The sequence below is a fragment of the Tachysurus fulvidraco genome, chromosome 2 (genome assembly GCF_022655615.1).
Source record: "Tachysurus fulvidraco isolate hzauxx_2018 chromosome 2, HZAU_PFXX_2.0, whole genome shotgun sequence".
Lineage (NCBI taxonomy): Eukaryota > Metazoa > Chordata > Actinopteri > Siluriformes > Bagridae > Tachysurus > Tachysurus fulvidraco.
The window spans coordinates 1,599,127-1,620,258 of NC_062519.1; the positions used below are offsets into that span (position 1 = coordinate 1,599,127).

Genomic DNA, 21,132 nt, shown 5'->3' on the forward strand with positions numbered 1-21,132 from the left:
TTTACAACAACAAAAAACCGGGAACAAACCTTTTCAGCCAGGCCCTTTACTCTGCTCTCACTTGGCTATGTCCCTTGAAGTGCATTAAACACTACAGACTTATGGATTTATTTTGTTTGTACAATCTGAAGCTCTTAATAAGGACATTAAAATTGACCCATGCTTTTTTGCTTAAAGGTGAAGACCCAACTTTATGTATGTTTTGTAAGATTCCCTTATCTGTCCAACATATTTTATTAGATTGTCCTGGATTTAACACAAGCAGAATGCTCTTTTATCAAGTTACTTCACTTAAGGACATATTTAGACATTATGCCTGAAAAGGTTTTGGATTTTTTTATTGTATGTTAATTAAAAAAAATTATAATATGACTTGCTGTTTATATTTGTTTTGTTTTTATTGTAGTTATATGATATGTGTTTTTGTAATTGAATTTCTGCCATGAAAATAGCTTTGATTGCTGACATGACATAAAATAAAATAATCTGAATCTTTGTAGAGTCCCAAGCGATAAACAGAGACGTCAGCATTATATTGTGAAAAAGTTGATTATCTTAATATCAAAACCTTAAATTTTATCTGGACTCAATGATAAATACATGTCTGCTCGTTGGAACGAACTAAAAAAAATTAAAAATCTTATTCATGACGATTTATGGTGATTTTATTTAAGTTAGACCTTTGCCTACATTGACGCTGATGCATTAAAATGGAGGGGGTCCCCTGTTCCAAGATGGCGGCTCTATTGACGTATTCGTTCCAATGAACTGCCGTAGAAAAGGCGACATCTAGCGTACATGTCTATGTACAGCATATCTATGAGCCGCTCCAACTTAGTCACGTGATGAACGTATACGGATTGCGTCACCGCGTACGGAAGAGGAGCAAAACAAACGCCAACCGTTAGCATCGCTGTGCTACTTCACTCTCTCTGTATTCTCAAGTTATTACGCGTCTTATTACTGCCTTCGCTTTCTACAGCATGTATTAAATAAAAGCAGCTAGCTGTGGAGAAGCTACAGCTGTGCCATGTCTCTGTGCACACAACAGAAGTGTCATTAACATTGTGTTGAGGTTGTGAGCTATGAGCACAGAGACGTGTGTGAAGGACATCAAACCCGGACTGAAGAACTTAAACGTCATCTTCATCGTCCTGGAGACAGGTTCCTATACATCACAGATGATTTAGTGTAGATTTACTGTGTGTCATTTAATATTACACCATACATCAAGTGCATGGACTTGTTTTAGTAGAAACTTAATAATAAACCGATTCATACGTGGTTTTTTGCATATAATTGTAGGTGATATGGAGTTTATAACTGCTATAAATGTTTTTTAAAGACAAATGCATGTCGAATTGCTTAATGATTTGAGTTACTGCATTATTAAGAGTTTTTTTGTTAAGGCCTGGCATTAAAGGTGGGATGCACGTTGTTTGAGAATTGTCGGACAGACAAACAAAACAAATGTGTAGCCAATGAGCATAAAGGGGCGTGTCTTATCAATATGGGCGGAGAGAGTGTTCAGTGTGCATGTGTGACATTAGCAGAAAGCGATTGAAACATTGACACAGTGAATAAAAAGGCTTACGATAAGGCAAGAAGTAGGACATGTTAATATAGGATCAGCTTTCCAGCGCTGGAGAGAACTGAACGTCTTCCGCGTGAAACGGAGCTAAACCTTTCACGGTACAACACACTACAAAAACACATGTATATATGTGTGGGGCGGAGCTATCAATACAGGGGTGACACCCATTTGGGTTAGGGGAGTGTTTGTTTTGGTGATTTCAAATGTCAACATTGGCTTTCAAACATAGTGCACCTCACCTTTAATGTGAAATATAGTGCATGTTTTCTATCTATTTATTTATCTTTTTATCTATTTATCTATCTATCTATCTATCTATCTATCTATCTATCTATCTAGGAAGGGTCACCAAAACCAAAGATGGCCATGAGGTGCGCACCTGTAAGGTAGCTGATAAGACGGGGAGCATTAGTATATCAGTGTGGGATGATGTGGGAGCGCTCATTCAGACCGGAGACATCCTCCGACTGACCAAAGGGTGAGATTTCAAATTAACACCAGAGTCACTGAACATAGCTACTGTTTAAATGTGTCATTCAGTGATCTGTTTGTCTGCACTGATGAATCAGCTGTGTGTGTGTGTGTGTGTGTGTGTGTGTGTGTGTGTGTGTGTGTGTGTGCACGCGCGCACGTGTGTTTTCCTTTACAGCTATGCGTCAGTTTTTAAAGGCTGTCTCACTCTATACACAGGAAGAGGAGGAGAGCTGCAGAAGATTGGAGAGTAAGTTTACAGCTTCACCTCTGACTGTTACAAAGCGCTGACACTGGAGACTCCTTCACACGATGAACAAACACATTTCTGTAACCGTATCAATGATTCCACACAGTTTTAATCTGTTTATCATCAGTGGAGCGTCTGCTGCACGAATCCCTGTGAAGAAGGTGTTACTATAGAACTGATAATGTTTGAGGGACAGGAAGCACATTAATATAAACATGTAAAACACCTGAAGACCAATAATTACAGCCCAGGATCAACAAAATAAATGACAACAGAACAGTGTTGAACTACGGCAACACTCACAGGACAAACCCTAAACTATGATTAACTGCACCAGTAGGGGAGCTGAAGATGAGAAGGAAATAAGTCTATAGTGATTTTATGGTGTGTATGTGTGTGTGTGTGTGTGTGTGTGTGCGCGCGCCAGATTCTGCATGGTTTACTCTGAAGTTCCAAACTTCAGCGAGCCGAATCCAGAGTATTTGGCCCTGATGAACAAAACAGTAAGTTTTATTTTTTCCCCTTCCATTTTCTCTGACAATTAAACCCTGAGCGATGAGTTATAATGTCGTTATGGACTGCCTTATTACTGACGTGTAAATGTTGCATCATAGGGGCTTAACGAGCAAGGAAACAACACAAACAACAACAACGGTTCCTCGAGCGTTGCAGGTGAGTTTCTCTTCTTCTGTCTTTAAGGGTTAGCATCAGTTTACTGGATGAAATGTAACTTAAGATAACACTGTAATCCGATGTGAATGTGTTCAGGTCCCGATGCCACTAACGGGAACGGAGTGAACTGTCAGAGCTCAGGGAGCACGCAGCCTAGCGGCCGAGCCAGCACCGCGAACGCCAACAGAAGCTCCGCCTCCGGGACTGCAGTGAGTAACGGGAAAGAGACACGACGTTCCGCTAAAAGATGATCCGAGCAAGATTCATTATCTGTCTCAGTCCAGAATGAATCAATTCATGAGTCGATTCTTATGAATACGTCTACAGCATGTGTCTGTGATGTTAATGTGTCCTCAACAGTGTGCGATATTTATCTGTGATATTTATCCTTTTGCAAAAAAATAAAAGACGCTTTTTTTTGGGTCCTGCACGAGACGACAAACTCGACCTGTCGACTACGACGAGCAATTAGAGTCCGATCTCCCTGACCATAAATCTCTGTATTAAGGCATTAAGATGATTTTAAAACGCTTTTAAATTTATTAGAACATCCCATGATTCATTGTTGGGGTTTTTGTGAAGAAAAAAACCCATGAAGCTTAATTTACTGTAAACACATAGAAAACAACCAAATGGATATAATGCTTTATTAATTATTTAGTTATTAATTATTTCATTATTAATTATGTAGTTATCACTAACATTATATCAGAATTAGAGTTTTTTATGCTTTTCTTCATCATTACAGTACAGGATATTTTTTATTTGTACGTTATTTGTTTTTCTGCCTTCATCACTGTAGCAGTTTGTTGGTTTATTGAGTCTGTAATCAGCCTCTTTATTAGCACTTAAAGTTTTGTAGAACTCTGAGAGAACTGAGTGAAGAGAACTTTATTCCAGCACCGTTCTCGCCTTCTTCATATCACACACCACACTGAGATGTTTTTTTTTTTTTTTTTGTGTAATCATGCTGTTAGACAAGAAAAGAGACAACGATATCAGGCTTTTTTTTTTTTTTTTTTTTTTAACATGTAATGACATTTTGCCTTTAATCAGTTCTGTAACTTGAAAATATAATACACCTGTGTTGTTGTTTTTTTAAAATTATTATTGTATTTTACACTTCACTGCTTCTTTCTCACACACACAGGGTTGCCAGATTGGATCAACTCCATCTGATACAGAACCCGAAACAGAAATATTTGTAACGTTCGGCGTTCTTACGTATGATAAATTATCAACATAATCCTAAACTCAAAAGCAGCTCTGGCAGCACTGATCGTAAGAAAGAGGAATTTTTTTTGTTTCCTGTCTTTTCCGTTCACGTTAAAAATGTCAAAGCGGCATCTTGAGAACTGCGTGAAAGGTTCGTTCTGAATAAAATTATAAGAAAATATATTTTTTAACATTTTGTGTCTGTGTTTGCATTCAAACAACAAAATGATGACACCTGACACTTTATGCCTGATGTAGAATTCCAGATGTTCTTCGAATTATAACATTATGCGACCTGTATTTGCATACTGGGACGTGATTGGCTCGTACATGTTGCGATGCAGTGACGCTCCCCTCGCATGTTCAGTATATTTTCCTGGTAACAATTCAATATATTAATATATATATATATATTTTTTTTTTAAATGTACAGAATATTTACCATAAAAGGGAATAAATTCTATCCACCACACTCCTTTGAAGAGCATCGTCATGATGAAGAGTTAAAAACAGACCATGGAGACGTCACCTGGATTAAGCACCAGCTCTTTATTTAAATCAGCTCCAAGCCACAGAACAAAAGTCATCATCTGGATCACACATTAAAAAAAAAAAAAAAAAAAAAAAAAAAAAAGCATTAACACTGTGGGTAAAAAAAAAAAGAAAAGAAAAGGCAGCAGCAGTCTGCAGGTTAATAACATGTGAGTTACTTCATTTAAAGTTTCCAAAGTTCCTGTAATCAGATCAGCACACGATACAACTCATACTGGTTTAGCTTGTACTTTAACACAAATGAGTTGAAGTATTTGACTGTGTGTGTTCGGGTGTTTGAGCCCTCCGATCGAAACCCCAGTGAGAATGATTTGACTCTGAATCGACTCACCTGCAGGAAGTGAATCTGATATGAATCGGAAAAGAGCTGATCGAATAAACACTGCAGAAGAGACACACACAGATTGTGAAATTGTCTCACTGTTTATGTTGCTACAGCTTGTTTACTGGTTTATTGTTTGTTTATCTTTTTCAGAATAAAGGACAAAAGGCCTTACGCTAAACAAACAAATCAAACGAATCAGTTTAGTTCTGATTCAGACTCAGTACAGGAACCGAGCTCCTCTATGGGCGGCACCGAGCCTTATCTCAGTCTGTTATCAGTTCCTCGGTCATCAATACTTTCTCGCTCTTGTGTTGCGATAAGCTTTTACACTCACACTACCTTTAGGTTTAAGGCAAATTCCTTACGAATAAATTACATCCAAAATACAAACCATGACGTTTTACAGCCTTTAATCATTCAAGTAAAGAATAAAGCGGGACACAAAAACTTTACAGAGCAAAATGCTGCATTTTCCACAGAGTAAATAAATCACGTTTGTAGGTTATCATGTGCAAACTTTTTTTCACTTGTGCATCTGATCTTTATTATTTTTCCTTTATTATATTTAAACTAAACAATGGAACAGTGTTTCTTCCTCTGTCAAATAATACAATGAGAAGTATTTACCTACTAAATGTTTTTGTTTTTTTATCTTTATCTCAGTAAATCAGTCCATTGAACTCTGGATGTTTTTTTTTACCAGAAGCTCTGTGATTGGTGGAGCTTTTGTAAATTGATGCACCAATCAGAAACAGAGCTCAGTAAAAACCCGCCTCCATCTCCTAAGTTTACATCCACAGCATTTGGTGGCCGCCTTTATCCAGGGCAACGTACGCAAGTGGCTGAGATGTTGCCATAGCAACAACCATACATGGGATTCCTATTGATAGAGAAAAGTTTGCTAAACGAATGTTCTCCTTTTTCCTTGTTATTCAGTCACAGAAACTGAATTAAAAGTGAATGAAACCCTATTAAAGAGACCAGCAGCTGTCTGTTGTGTGTGTTGTGTTGTGTTCTGTGAAGCTGGAGCTGATATAGACGTCATTACTGACACGTGCCTATATTAGATATCACCATCTTACAGCTGGAATAAATAAGAACAAAGAGGAAAATCCTGAGCTTGTATTTCACCATGTCTCAGTGTGTAAAGAGGAAAGAAAAACAACAAAGCGAACTGAGACACGCACGTTTTATTAATCGTGTTTAATCTTCTAGTGCAAATTACAGCCACTTGTTCACTTTTCACTTCCTGTCAGACGTTTCGGTGTGAATGTGGCCCAGGGGAGACGTCCAGGCGGATACAGATCTACACATAAATCTACCCCACCTACCCCGTTCAGCCCCTACACTCCTACTCAAGCTACTGAATCATCACTTCACCTGTATACACACGCCCACACACACACATACTCTCTCTCTCTCTCTCACATACACACACACACAGATGTATTAAAGATACAATAAAAAGTGCACATGAATGCTTTAGAAATCAGGGAAATTTCTTTTCAGTTAAACTCTTTATTCTTTTCTTTAAGCTGCTTTCACACCTGACCTTTTAGTTTGTATTTTTTTTATACAGTCTTTCTCCTCCTCAGGTGTCTGAACACGTCCCGACATGCGATAACGCATCGTTAACCAAACCTGGGCAAACTTCTACACTGTGAAACGATGTACATGCTCTGAATATCGCGACATCACGTGACGTGAGCAGAATACACGTGAGTCAGTTTCCCCTCATTGGCTAATTTTTGATTTTCACGTGATAGATAGAGGCGTTGATTAAACTCTAAAATATGACTTCAATTCATCTCGCCAACTTTGGATAAACATACAAACAGAAAAAAACTAATAAATATCTAATAATAGAAATCATGACCGACTTATTTATAAACAATAAAGCAGTGTTGGACTATATTAACTATTTCCACGCCCACTCGTGCGAGTCTGTGGGCGTGTCTTAGATACCACGTGTGTACAGTAGTGCAGTAGTGTGTCGTGGAGAAAGTAGTGCACTGTGTAGGGGGAAAGGGGTGGAGCCAGCACCTGTTATCAGTGTGTGGACTCCTCCATCACTGAGAGGGTGGCATTATTATTTATTGGTGATATACAAAAAAAATATATAAATAGAAATAGAAATGAATAAACATTTCCCCGTCCAGCATGGCGCCCCCGTGTGGTGAGGAAAGAAGAGAAACTTTGGCTCATGTAGAGAAATGAATGAACTCAAGTCAGAGGATTGGGAAGAAAACAGCGAGCATGAAAACGCAGGACAGACGAAGACAAACTGATGGGAGAAAGGAAACGAAAACAAAGCTTAAAAAAGTGTGAATGTGTTGGTTTTCTTGTGGAAGGTTGATCTGATGGGCAGCTAGCTACAGTTTAGCTTGTTCTTCTATTACAAATTAAACATTTTTAAAATAAATTGTTTAGTGCAAAATCTGTGTGTGTGTGTGTAAAAATAAATAAAAAGAGAAGTGCACACTGCGACAGTTTTTTGATAAGCCCTTGAGTATGTAAATGAGTGTAGAATGTTGTAGGAGACATCAGTCCTACTGAAATGAGAGGAAAGACACCAAAGTGTATACACAGAAACACACTTCTTAGGTTTACGTTGAAAGCCCTTTAAACAGCGACTGTTGAAGTTTAGATCGCTTAAAACAATTCATTATTTAAAGAGAAACAACACGAAGTGACTAAATAATTAAAGTTAAATGTGACTACAGACCTCGTGCAGGTTTGGTGAATGTGTGAAATATTCTGTAGTGATGTTTAGGGTGAAAGTTCAGTCCTTATTGCACAAAAGTACAGACTCCTGATGTTAAAGGTTTGTGAACACTTTCAGGTTCTACACAATAACACACACACACACACACACACACACACACACACACACAGGCTTTGCTACCTTTATGAGGTATTTATATAAACGGTTGTGTTATTGCACCTTACTTAATCGTATCATTAGCTCTAACTCTGAAGGAGTAATAAATAAACTAACAACTCTACATTTTTGTAAACATTTGTTGATACTTGTCTAATGTCTGATGAATGATAAAGTTTATTTCATATTAATGAACTCAAAACTTTCTCCCTTTCTTCCCTTTGAGCAGCGCAGCAGGAAGCGAGGACGTCGCATCGGGAAGGAAAAGAGAGTCGAGACCTGATCAAAACTAATGACGTGAGGTGAGGGGAAGGGGCGGGGCTTCTGCAAGGTGTTAGAACAACTACACGACTGTCAATCATTACAGATTACAGTTCACACACCTGAGGGAGAAACTTCTCAGTGTGTAGTGTTCAGGATTTAATCTGATCTGAGGTCCGAATCCTCGAGATGATCAACACTGACTGCACTGGAGCTCAAGGAGAGAAAAGGTGTGTGTGTGTGTGTGTGTGTGTGTGTGTGTGTGTGTGTGTGTGTGTGTGTGTGTGTGTGTGTGTAACATCCCTGTTCATAGACCACAATGTAGGATTTGAATTAATAAACACACGTCTTTGTTTGTAGGTGATGATAATCAGAGGATAAGTTCAGGAGTTGGTGCTCAAGTTCTTTTACTTTCCCTATTACAAATGTTGGCACTTATGTAGAACTACAGTGCGGACACACACACACACACACACACACACACACACACACACACACACACACACACACACACACACACACAAACACAACTGCCAACGTCTCTTATGTCCTCTGTGCAAATTCTTGAGTTTTTCTGATCCAATATTCAGAAAAGCTTTTCACAAAATCGAGGTAACGTGTAATCACTCGGACGATTATTGCTCAAACCTCAACAAAACAGAGAAGTCAACGAATGCAGCGTTATAATTATAGCAGCGATCCTGAAACACAATAAAAACTCAGTGTCTCATACGATCAAGTCGAGACCTTCACAGCACCCCCGGGCCGAATAATCCCACACTCCACAACTCTTACAGTATTAGTAACTGTTCATATAAATCCCAGGCCTCAGACACAGGTATGTCCGTGTTTCCCTGAATCTCAGTAAATCTAATACAAACCATGTCATATAAAATACATTTAAGCTCGAATCAAATGTTTTATAGTCAAAAAAAGCCGTAAGCCGGAGAAACGGTCACTGGTGCACAGCTACCTAAAATGTCTGACTCTCACTGGAGGAAACCTGAAAGCTTGCTGAAAGTAAAGGTGTGGATATGTTTTATACACCGCACCATCGGACGCAGCGTCTCGCTTATTATTCCCTCACGTTCATGTTAGTGATGTTTGTGCAATAATGAAAAAAAGTGTGATTTCAGTCCATTTGTGCCATCACACATACCCGTGTGTCTGTCACTATTATAGCACTATTAATACGTCTCGTACATCTGGAACTGTCTAATTTGTCTAATTACTTTAAATAACACATAAATATTATTTTATTTCTGAACATTTTGAGCTGATTAATCCAGCCCTGATTCACTAACATCAGGTTTCTCCTGGAGGAAAAAAGTGCAAACTCTGGCATGAACAAGTAAATAAAGAACGAGGAAATCTGAACCTGATGAACAGTGTGTGTGTGTGTGTGTGTGTGTGTGTGTGTGTGTGAGAGAGAGAGAGAGAGAGAGAGAGAGAGAGAGAGATTGTGTGAGAGTGTCTATGTGTGAGTGTGTGTTTGTGGGTGTGTTTTTGTGTATGTGTGTGTGTTTGTGTGTGTGCGAGTGTGTTTGTGTGTGTTTTTGTGTGTGTGTGTGTTTATGTGTGTGTGTCTGTGTGCAAGTGTGTGTGGGTGTTTGTTTGTGTGTGTTTATGTGTGTGTGTGTTTGTGTGTGTGTGTGTTTGTGTGTGTTTATATGTGTGTGTGTGTGTGTTGATATTTTCCTCTCACTTGACAACACTGCAGGAGATTAACATTTAAATGGAGGATGTTTAGCAGAGGCACTGGACATCGCTAAAACGTCTGGAGATAAAACAGTCTTTGACCTTCTGAAGTCGCAGTTTTCAGCATCAAACATCAAATGGAATTAATTATTTTTGTAGAAAATGTTCACTTTTTTTTTTTACAAGAAGCTCATCACAATCCTCTAAAATATAAATCTGAGCTGCCTGAGCCAATAAACAACCAGTGGATGGCGCTGTGGACTGTGTAACTGTTCGCTCGTCCTTGCCACAGACTTGTGCCTTGAGGATTTCTTTGTAATTGCTTGTTTTTATTGGCAGGTCTGATGTGATGTGTTTGAGTGCTACAGCTACTGATGGCTGCGACTTCAGAACCCTAATGTTTGCACAAATGTGTAGCCCCTCATCCCTCCGTCTCAGTATCTCACAGAGGTGGCGCTGTTCATCCCATGGTTTAACATTTAAGATGAAACGACCTCAGTGTTCTGAGGGGAAAAGGAGCGAATCTTTGCATATGCACAGGTCTGTCCCCCCCCCCCCCACACACACACACACACACACACACACACAGTGGTGCATTCCTGCCTCTCTAACATGGCTGTAGGTTATAGAGATGGTGATATAAACCTGTGACGAAAGGTGTGTGTGTGTGTGTGTGTGTGTGTGGGTCTCAGCTGTCAAGCCCTACAGTGCCGTGGCGCTCCTTGGAGTAGCCGTTTGGTAAAGGATGATGTTTGGCAGCGATGCTGCAGTGCTTCAACACGCTGATGCCTGCGTCTTTAAGAAGAAAAGGCTTCATGGTGGACAGGATGAGCGCCAGACACTCTGCCACGTCTTTGTTTGGAGCGCAGGCCAGAGCTGGGGTGCAACCTAAAGCAGTTACGTACATATTGTTACATGTAGCATCCTCATCCTTTATAAACATTATTTACACTCATGCTTTAAAGATTATAAAATATAATATTATCGGTCTGTTGCAGAAAAACTATACATGAGTTTATTAAGCTGTTACACTTAAATTTCATATTGTTTTCCTTTAAACCGTACTAACCTTCTTCATCTACAGCCAGAACCGTAGCCCCTCGACTCAGGAGGACCTCCACCACGGTGGCCAGACCGTTCCGGGCCGCGATGTGGAGTGGCCTAGCATGAGGCACACAAATGAGAAAAAAAGTATTTACATTCGTGTGTGTGTGTGTGTGTGTGTGTGTGTGTGTGTGTATGTGTGTGTGTGAGAGAGAGAGAGAGAGAGCACTCACATCTGTAGTGCACTGTTTGTAGCGTTGATGAGAGAAGGATCGTCGAACTCAGCCAGAATCAGCAGTGCACACATCTCATGACTCTGCAGTAAACATGAGAAGAAACATCATTATTTATCCACACAGAACCATCAGGAATTTCTGTAATAAAGAGAAAGCGCCAGCTCGAGATTCTGGGGCATCTAAATGAAAAAATAAATCAGTAACAATCTATTGATGTCTCAGTTAATATGGGTGTGTGTGGTAGAGGTCTTCACGATTCCACTTAGATCCGAAAACCCGAGGTCCGACCCGAGACTTGAGCAGGTTCGGGTCTAAAAGTTTCACGTGCGCCTCGGACATGGGTCGGTATAATAATAGCGGCATCGGGTCTGGGGTAACTTAAAACAAATGTGTTTTTACCGAACCGACCCGAGAAGACCCGAACTACTGTATTTTGTGTGTGTGCATCGACTCGAGTCCTTTTCCAACCTCTCCTCTGTTTGCTAAGACCGCTTGATCAACACATCATGTGACTGGCGGTAAGCTAATTTTCGCTGAAACAGACCTGTCAATCAATTTTGAATCCACGCCGTAGCGGTTACTTTAGTGTAGAGTTATGCAACATTCGGGTCCAGTCGGGTTGAAAAAAACTGCCGTTGGGTCGGATGGGACTCGGGTCTAATTTTTTTGGGTTTGTCTCGGGTCGGGTCTTTCTTAACAAAAAAATAAAAAATACGCACGGCGGGTTCGGGTAAAAAGTGATTCGGGTCGGGTACATCTTTTTAGACCCGAGAAGACCTCTAGTGTGTGTGTGGGTGTTTGGGTGTGGGCGGGTGTGTGTGTGTGTGTGTGTGTGTGTTGGGTGTGTGTGTGTGTGGGTGGGTGTGTGTGTGTTTGGTGTGTGTGTGTGTTGGGTGTGTGTGTGTGTGTGTGGGTGTGGGCGGGTGTGTGGGTGTGTGTGTTGGGTGTGTGTGTGTGGGTGGGTGTGTGGGTGGGTGTGTAGGTGTGGATAGACAGATAGAAGGTGTGTTACTCTGCTGCAGGCCAGGTGTAGTGCAGTATTATTGTTGATGTCCAGCAGTGACGGGTCTGCTTTTGCCTGCTGCAGGAGAACTTCTACAAAACACACACACACACACACACACACACACACACACACACACACACACACACACACACACACTGTAATGCTGTAACAGGAGTAAACCCAGAGTCGTTGAGTAACGGAGTGTCTCTGTACCGACAGCAGACGTCTGGCCATTCTCTGCAGCCACCATCAGAGCTGAACGTCCTTCACAATCCACCGAGTTGACCTCTGACCCCCAGAACAGCGCCAGCTGCAGCCCGGACACCGTCTCTGCCCGAGCAGCTGCATGCAGTGGCGTTCTGTTAATAAACAAACAAGTCATAAACCTAAGGTTTAATATCAGTCACCATCTGCTCACTGGTACATTACAGATTTATCTTTTTTATCAAAGTCTAATAAGAGTTAAACAGCTGAGCCCAGAATATATTATATATTATATATGTGTAGAATTATTTATCAGCACAAAACAAACTAATACTTTTGTGTCACAGATTAACTTAAAAAGCAGGAGACATTTCTCACAGCTCCTGGGAAATCCATCCGAAGCTCTGGTGTAGCTAATACAAACACACACAGTACTCACAACACTCACAACACACAACACTCACAACACTCACAACTCACAACACACACAACACTCACACACAACACTCACACACAACACTCACAACACACAACACTCACAACTCACAACACTCACAACTCACACAACACTCAAAACATACACAACACACACTGACACACACAACACACAACACTCACAACACACACCTTCCTTTAGCGTCTCTGAGGTTGATGATTTCGGTGCCCATCTCTTTCACCAGCAGCTCAGCAGCAGCATCGTGGCCTTTCATTCTGCACCAACAACCAACACACGACTTCAGTTTCTGTGTTTGTTTGTGTCTTCTGACTTTATAAAGCGAAAGTAAACCGATGTTAAATACTCACAGTGCACAGTGCAGCGGGGTGAAAGGATTCCCTTCCTGGATACTTAACGCTTTATATTCAAGTAAAATTTCCAAACAGTCTTTGTGCCCTGAATATATAATGAAAAAATGTTAAAAAGTTATTATTACTAAAAATGCATTATTATTATTATTATTATTATTATTATTATTATTTACTTAAAATACTAAACAATATTGCTGTTTAGAGATCAGTGTGATGAATAGTCTATGTGTGTGTGAGTGTGTGTATGTGTGTACCATAATAAGCTGCCCAGTGAGCAGGTGTGTATCTGCTGTAGTCTAGTAAGGAGTCCAGAGGGTCGACCTGAGCTGCAGCGTTGATGAGGAGCTGAAGGAGCTCGGTGTGACCACACGAGGCAGCAAAGTGCAGAGAGCTCCGTCCCCGAACATCCCGACACAGCGGGGAGGCCGAGTGATCTAACAACGCTGACACGCACTCCACGCTGCCCAGCACCACCTTACACACACACACACACACACCATTGAGTGATCTCAGAGGTGCCATTTTATCACTGTATCACAACTTGTGGCACCAGAAATCTAGATTTTTCTATTTAACAGTAGCCAAGAGGAACTGATAGTACTTGTAACTGGGGCAGGCATCATATGACACCACACACTCACGGGAGCCATTTTGTAAAATCAGACTCAGTGTTTGCCGTCACTGGGACGGAGCTGGTGAAGAATTGTTTGGAGCAGTTTAAATGTAAACACACACACACACACACACACACACACACACACACACACACACACACACACCGCTCTGTGTAGCGCAGTGTGACTGCGTCTGTCCCCTGTGTCAGGTTTACTTCCTCTCTCCAGTAGCATGTGCACACAGTCGACGTGTCCGCCCAGCGTGGCCAACATCAGAGCCGTTCTGCACACAAACCGTGTCATGTTAACAACACACACGCTGAATCTAAACACAAACACTAACCATAAAAATGAGGACTGTGGCAAGCAGCACTGTGCTGGTGAGTGGTACTTACTGTCCCTGTGCGTCTGCGAGGTCGATGAGGTCATCTCTGTCCGCTCGGCTCAACAGTGCATACAAACACTCAGTGTGTCCTCTGGCAGCTGTGAGATGACAAAAACACATCAGTGTTACACATGAAATACCTCCAGTTTCAGCTGGATGTAACGTGTCATATTTTATACACTGTAACATCTCCAAAACCATACAAGGACACATCATTGGGATCGTCCCAAAAGTCTATAAAAGGTTATAAACTCTTTCCAGGAGAAAAGTGAAATCGGCCCGAGTCGAACCTGCCGCGTGAAGCGGTGTCCGTTTCCTGGCGTGTTCTCGGACGCAGCATGACGCTCCGTGTGACAGAAGACCCTCTACGCAAGACAAGGAGCCTTTACGAGCAGCCAGATACAAAGGAGTGTGTCCTGCGCTGTCCCGGACATCCACACACACCAGCGTCTCAGAGAGGAGCTGCACCGCCTCACACTGACTGTTACACACCTCCAAAATACAATCAGATATCATCAACCTGCCAGCTTTACTCAGCACACATGAAAAAGTGTGTGTCTGCGTGTCTGTGTGTGTCTCTGTGTGTGTCTGTGCGTGTGTGTCTGTGCGTGTGTGTCTGTGTGTGTGTGTCTGTGTGTGTGCACGTGTGTTTTCATAAACAGACACTTACAGCTAAGTGCAAAGGGCTCACAGGAAAATTGCTCTCCACGTCTCCCACACAGTTAAAGGACATTTCTAAGAGCTGAATTAAAAAAAAACAAACAGTTACAGAAGTAAATAAACCCCTTCATAAAATACTGCAGAGTAATTTCATATTAGTTATATTTTAATATTTCAGTCAGTAACACGACTGTACACACGTTTTGAAAAAACACTGTATTTATTTTAAGTGACACATCACCAAATGAATATTTCAGCATGTTTCTGTAATGTGTATAAAATCTAAATAAATAAATAAATAAATATTTTTATTTCCAAAAGAAATAAATGATTTGAACTCTGTTTTTGAAATATCTGATAAATTATCATGATATCACAACTATAACAACAACACTTTTCTAAAAATAAATAAATAAATAAATCACAAATAGTGCACTAAATATTTATATTATCTGTAAGTTTATGCCCCTGTGAGTAAAACGCACCAGTTCCAGGTTGTGTTTGTTGCCATAGGCGGCTGCATAGTGAACAGGACTGTAGCCTTTAGTGTCTCTGAGTCCTGGATCAGCTCCGTTATCCAGCAGATACTCCAAACACCTGCACACACGCACACGCACACACACGCACACACACGCACACACATGCACACACATGCACACACATGCACACACACGCACGCACACGCACACACGCGTACAAACACGCACAAACGCGCACACACACGCACGCACACAAACACACACAGACACACACAAACACACACTGAATGCTTATTGATCTGCTTCACTACTGCAATGATTTATAACAGAAAGCAGGAGCTGTCACTTACAGCAGCGCCTCTTTATCCCTCATATCACTCTGATGATCATCACCGTCGACTCTGTTGGAAAAAATATACAAAAATCCCGTTTTTTTAATTCATAACAGCTGCAAATTCAACTATGGAACTGAAACTACACAAAAGCAAAGAAGGCTAAAAAAGTCACTGGATATTTATCAGAATCTGTGGTTCCCTAAATTAACTAATTAATAATTAAATACTAAGTGAATTATTTGGTCATTATTAGCTATTCTGCTGTAGCTGCTCTATTTATTCCCATTTTAAACAATTTAAAGCATTTACTCCTTTGTTAAGAAAAGAATCACCTGCGAAAGGTGTGTGAGGCAGCAGCACAGTGCAGAGGACTGCAGCCGTTCAGGTCCAGCTCGTTCACCTTGGCTCCGGAGCTCACTAACGCTACGGTGCACTGGTACGTCCCGTTAGCTGCTGCGTAGTGCAGAGGAGTTCTGAACAGACGGCGCTCTGGTTATAACACGCACTGAACATCATAATCTACATGTTAGAGCTATTTAACACAAAAAAGTGTTTATGTAGTGTGTGTTCATCCATCCATTTATTAAATGATCCACAGGGATTTGTACAAAGAATGATCAGAATTTGTAATCGTTCATGTGGTGAAATTTTCACTAAGGAGATGTTTAGATAACATTAATGTTACGTCTGTGTGTTACATTAACGTTACAATAGTGTGTGTTACATTAATGTTACCTCAGTGTGTGTTACATTAATGTTAAGGTCTATGTGTGTTACATTAATGTTACAATAGTGTGTGTTACATTAATGTTACCTCAGTGTGTGTTACATTAATGTTAAGGTCTATGTGTGTTACATTAATGTTACAATAGTGTGTGTTACATTAATGTTACCTCAGTGTGTGTTACATTAATGTTAAGGTCTGTGTGTGTTACATTAATGTTACCTCAGTGTGTGTTACATTAATGTTACCTCAGTGTGTGTTACATTAATGTTACCTCAGTGTGTGTTACATTAATGTTAAGGTCTGTGTGTGTTACATTAATGTTACCTCAGTGTGTTACATTAATGTTAAGGTCTATGTGTGTTACATTAATGTTACGTCAGTGTGTTTTACATTGATGTTACAATAGTGTGTGTTACATTAAGGTCTATGTGTGTCACATTAATGTTACCTCAGTGAGTGTTACATTAATGTTACCTCAGTGAGTGTTACATTAATGTTACCTCAGTGTGTGTTACATTAATGTTACCTCAGTGAGTGTTACATTAATGTTACCTCAGTGAGTGTTACATTAATGTTACCTCAGTGTGTGTTACATTAATGTTACCTCAGTGTGTGTTACATTAATGTTACCTCAGTGTGTGTTACATTAATGTTACCTCAGTGTGTGTTACATTAATGTTACCTCAGTGTGTGTTACATTAATGTTATGTCAGTGTGTGTTACATTAAATGTTATGTCAGTGTGTGTTACATTAAATGTTATGTCAGTGTGTGTTACATTAAATGTTATGTCAGTGTGTGTTACATTAAATGTTATGTCAGTGTGTGTTACATTAACATTATGTCAGTGTGTGTTACATTAACGTTATGTCAGTGTGTGTTACATTAACGTTACGTCGGTGTGTGTTACATTAACGTTACGTCGGTGTGTGTTACATTATTGTTACATCTGTGTGTTACATTAATGTTACCTCAGTGTGTGTTACATTAATGTTACGTCAGTGTGTTTTACATTGATGTTACAATAGTGTGTGTTACATTAAGGTCTATGTGTGTCACATTAATGGTCCCTCAGTGAGTGTTACATAAATGTTACCTCAGTGTGTGTTACATTAACGTTACGTCGGTGTGTGTTACATTAACGTTACGTCGGTGTGTGTTACATTAATGTTACATCTGTGTGTTACATTAATGTTACCTCAGTGTGTGTTACATTAGTGTTACGTTACTGTGTGTTACATTAATGTTACTCTAATGTTGATTAAACATTAACGTCTGGTTACAGTTTTAATGTAATCATTTACCTTCCCATGATGTCCGTTTTGCTCACGTCAGCACCGCTGCTCAACAGTAAATTAAGACATTCCACGTTTCTGCCAGACAAAGGAAATCGTTATCCATCATCACACTAATAAATGATTATTATTATATATTAAAATGTTTATGACTGAGTTATGACTGTTTGCTGGAGCTTATGTGAACTTGTGATGTCATGTGATGTCATACCCTCCCGATGCAGCAGCGTGCAAACACGTCCTCCCCAGACTGTCCGGAGTGTTTATATCAAACCCCGCAGACAGGACGTGCTCGTTACTCAAAGACGAAACAATACTGTACAGCTGACCTATAACACACAAACATGCACACACACACGCACACACACACATGCGCACGCACGCAAACACACACACAAACGCACACATGCACATGCACACACACATGTACACACACACACAGAATATAAAGTACAACTGAATTTTACTTCCAATATTATGAATATTCAGATGTAATTAACGTGAGCAGCTACAATAAACATTAATAAATCACATTCTAATGTTTGATCATAAATTTCAGTGCTTCACATATTTTAGAACACTGCACAGATGAAGTTCACCTGAGGAGAGTAACTTTCGACAGCAGTCTGAAAACCCATAAAGCACAGCCAAGTGCAGTGGAAACATCCCATAAAGTCCCTGTCTGTGGAAATAAACACATTCAAGAGTCCACATGAATAACCGTGTCACCAGTGTAGTACTGCTAAGCTAAGATGAGTGTGTGTGTGTGTGTGTGTGTGTGTGTGTGTGTATGTGTGTGTGTGTGTGTTACCTGGCAGTATCAGCACCGTTAGTCATCAGCGTGCTGATGAGCAGCTCATGGCCGTGTTTAGCAGCAATGTGAAGAGGAGTATTGCCGTATTTATCCACACAGTTTATATCCCCACCTAAACACACACATTTTACATGAACTCAAGTGAATTTTCTTGTCATGTCAACAAGCCAGGCCTCTTTAATTTACTGGGAAAAAGCTGAAAGTGTGAAAGGTAAACCTGGGAAATGTTTATCAAGGATTAATGTGTGAGAGTTTTAAACGGTATTAAATCGTACTGTTTTGAATGAGGATCTGGGATCGAGTGAAGCGGCCGTGAACGGCGGCCATGTGCAGAGGGCTTTTCCCTTCTTTAGTCTGCAAAACAAAAGCAACAATATACAAATTTACTCTCTTTAAATGTCACTGGCTATTGATGTGAATTACAAAAATTTACTATTATTATTAGTAGTATTATTTTTATTATAATTATTATATTGTAGAAAATATTTAGAAGGTATTCCTATCAGAGCAACACATCAACATATAAAATAAATTAAAAGCATGTTTATTCATTCTGACCAATAGGTCCATTTTTGTTCTTTATCTCTGTGTTAAAAACACACACACTCAGAGAGAGAGAGAGACCGCACTGCAACAACACGCCATCAGCAACCTCATCACAAGTTCATAAATATCTGAAATTAGCATTTATTTACTGAAACCTGATTTTTTTTTGTAACTCTCTAAACGATGATATTTTAATTAAAAATAAATCTGTTTCCTGACCTGCATGTTGACGTCGGCCCCGTTGTTGACGAGCAGCTCAAGACACAGAGCTCCGTTCGTAGACACGGCAGCCAGGTGAAGCGGAGTGAAGCCTCTGGCGTTGGCCTGGTTAACATTAGCTCCACGGTTTACTAACTCGTTAGCTACGGCCTCCTGACCGTTATAACATGCCATGTGCAGAGACGTGTTCCCAAACAAGTTCGTCTCGTCCATCTGGTGGAAATGGTTTTTACAATCGTTTTAGCAAAGTAAATATACAATAAACATTTATCTTGTCTTAACCAAATGTGTAATGTTGACGAGGTTCCTCTTACAAATAAAACAGCAAAGTGATCGAAGCCATCGTCATTTAAATATCTTTCTATTCATGGATAATGGATGGAATGAAAAGTTATGGAAAAGACATTTAAGCACTTTGTTATCCAGTTAGTAGAGAATCTGCCAGAATATGTTTTAAAAGGTGCAGAAAGTGTTTCTTTAAATTATTTGTAGACCTGTAATAATTACATAATAAATTAAATCATTTCATAGACACCTCAGAGAAAGTGTCAATCTGCATGATGAATCACACTCATTTCTTTATTTGAGGCCTTTCCATACATCGACTTTACATAAAGCTGCTTTAAAAATCAGCAGATTTCCAGCATGTATTTAATGTGTATTGATGTCAGATAGTGTGATGGATATTGGTTCACTACACGGAGTAAATGCGTCAGTCGGTTTAGTCTGTGGGTTTTACCTCAGCGCCGAGTCGGAGCAGGTGCTTGACGACGTCGACGTGACCGCTCAGAGCAGCTACATGAAGAGGCGAGTACCCACGTTTATCCCTGCATGCCACATCAGCATTGCAAGACAGCAAGAGCTTCACAATCTCCAAATATCCTGCAAAAATGACAACAAAGCTCTAGGTTTAAGATTAAAGCTCTTCAGCATGTGCTTTAATCCTACAAGAAGCAACTAAAAGGCAGACAGAATGACAGAATATACATGACAGAGCTGTGTACAATATAAAACGATCAGCTGCAGAGAATGACGTTCAAACCCTTTGTTTACCTTCTGACCAATCAGACTGCGACGCAAAAAAATAAGATGGAGGACAAAGTGATCAAAACGTCCTCAAATTCAGAGTTGCTTTAATATTTACATCAGCTGCATTACTGAGAATAATCCAGATACCAAGCAAGACCAGTTAGTCAGATAAAACTAGGTAGGTCTGATTCCAGTGTGTACATTGTGTGAGGATTTGTTTTGTTATTCAGCACAAAAAATGTTCACCACCATTAAAAAAAGTGTAACACAACCAAACGACTGGGACTTGGGAACTAGCTGAGTTACCGAGGTAAGAGGCCCAGTGCAGAGGCTGTCGCGCTTTATTATCCCTCACACTTGGGTTTGCGCCTTTGTTCAGAAGCAACGTCACCATCTGAGGAACAAACGAGAATGTTAGTGTACAGATGGACAGACGTTAAAAACTGCTGTATTTAGTCATATCCGTGACCTCGGTGTCTCCGCTGTAGGCCGCGTGGTGCAGAGCAGTTCTTCCGTTATGATCCGTTACATCAACGCTGCTCATCAAAGGCAAAAGAGTTTCAGCGCACCTCAACGCTCGATTCGAGACGGCCACGTGCAGCGCCGTCTGACCGCTGAACCGACTCCTGGACTCGACCTCTGACCCCCGAGTCAGCAGCATCCCCACTGCCCTCTAAAGAGAATAGAGAGAATAACATGCAGGAAAAAGGAGAGAGTACAGGATAAAAAAAGGTTGATTGAAGAAAAACGAAATGTTCTCACATCGTTCCTGGAAGCTGCGGCACGATGCAGCGGAGTCAGACCCGCTTGGTCC

General features: G+C 40.4%; 2 protein-coding genes and 1 long non-coding RNA gene across 5 annotated transcripts in view; 2 read left to right on the plus strand and 1 right to left on the minus strand.

The window, feature by feature from the left end:
• Positions 1-852: 852 nt before the first annotated feature.
• Positions 853-4,393, plus strand: nabp2 (nucleic acid binding protein 2). Its single transcript, XM_027168848.2, has 6 exons — positions 853-1,164; positions 1,934-2,072; positions 2,244-2,315; positions 2,743-2,818; positions 2,930-2,987; positions 3,084-4,393. The coding sequence occupies exons 1-6, from the start codon at positions 1,086-1,088 to the stop codon at positions 3,236-3,238; spliced, it is 579 nt and encodes a 192-aa protein (XP_027024649.1). The 5' UTR covers positions 853-1,085; the 3' UTR covers positions 3,239-4,393.
• A 2,270-nt stretch (positions 4,394-6,663) lies between these two features.
• Positions 6,664-8,746, plus strand: LOC125140700. The gene is made up of 2 exons (XR_007139906.1): positions 6,664-6,797; positions 8,190-8,746. It is a non-coding gene; the product is annotated as an uncharacterized LOC125140700 (long non-coding RNA).
• A 1,480-nt stretch (positions 8,747-10,226) lies between these two features.
• The window catches only part of LOC113657214 (serine/threonine-protein phosphatase 6 regulatory ankyrin repeat subunit C-like), a 13,278-nt gene continuing 2,372 nt past the window's right edge, over positions 10,227-21,132 (minus strand). For all 3 annotated transcript variants that reach the window (XM_027168845.2, XM_047809890.1, XM_027168847.2), the window contains exons 4-28: positions 21,081-21,132; positions 20,788-20,991; positions 20,625-20,712; positions 20,029-20,171; positions 19,290-19,502; positions 18,800-18,878; positions 18,522-18,636; positions 18,310-18,392; positions 17,922-18,039; positions 17,720-17,788; positions 16,022-16,162; positions 15,705-15,755; positions 15,361-15,472; positions 14,886-14,957; positions 14,506-14,707; positions 14,226-14,313; positions 13,996-14,113; positions 13,471-13,690; positions 13,214-13,301; positions 13,037-13,120; positions 12,419-12,564; positions 12,212-12,294; positions 11,197-11,279; positions 10,989-11,080; positions 10,227-10,807 (exon numbers count right to left, since the gene is read on the minus strand). The exon at positions 21,081-21,132 is cut by the window's right edge and continues 19 nt beyond it. In XM_027168845.2, the coding sequence (XP_027024646.2) occupies positions 10,608-10,807; positions 10,989-11,080; positions 11,197-11,279; positions 12,212-12,294; positions 12,419-12,564; positions 13,037-13,120; positions 13,214-13,301; positions 13,471-13,690; positions 13,996-14,113; positions 14,226-14,313; positions 14,506-14,707; positions 14,886-14,957; positions 15,361-15,472; positions 15,705-15,755; positions 16,022-16,162; positions 17,720-17,788; positions 17,922-18,039; positions 18,310-18,392; positions 18,522-18,636; positions 18,800-18,878; positions 19,290-19,502; positions 20,029-20,171; positions 20,625-20,712; positions 20,788-20,991; positions 21,081-21,132 (2,944 nt within the window). In that variant the 3' untranslated portion in view covers positions 10,227-10,607. The remainder of the gene's footprint in view (positions 10,808-10,988; positions 11,081-11,196; positions 11,280-12,211; positions 12,295-12,418; positions 12,565-13,036; positions 13,121-13,213; positions 13,302-13,470; positions 13,691-13,995; positions 14,114-14,225; positions 14,314-14,505; positions 14,708-14,885; positions 14,958-15,360; positions 15,473-15,704; positions 15,756-16,021; positions 16,163-17,719; positions 17,789-17,921; positions 18,040-18,309; positions 18,393-18,521; positions 18,637-18,799; positions 18,879-19,289; positions 19,503-20,028; positions 20,172-20,624; positions 20,713-20,787; positions 20,992-21,080) is intronic.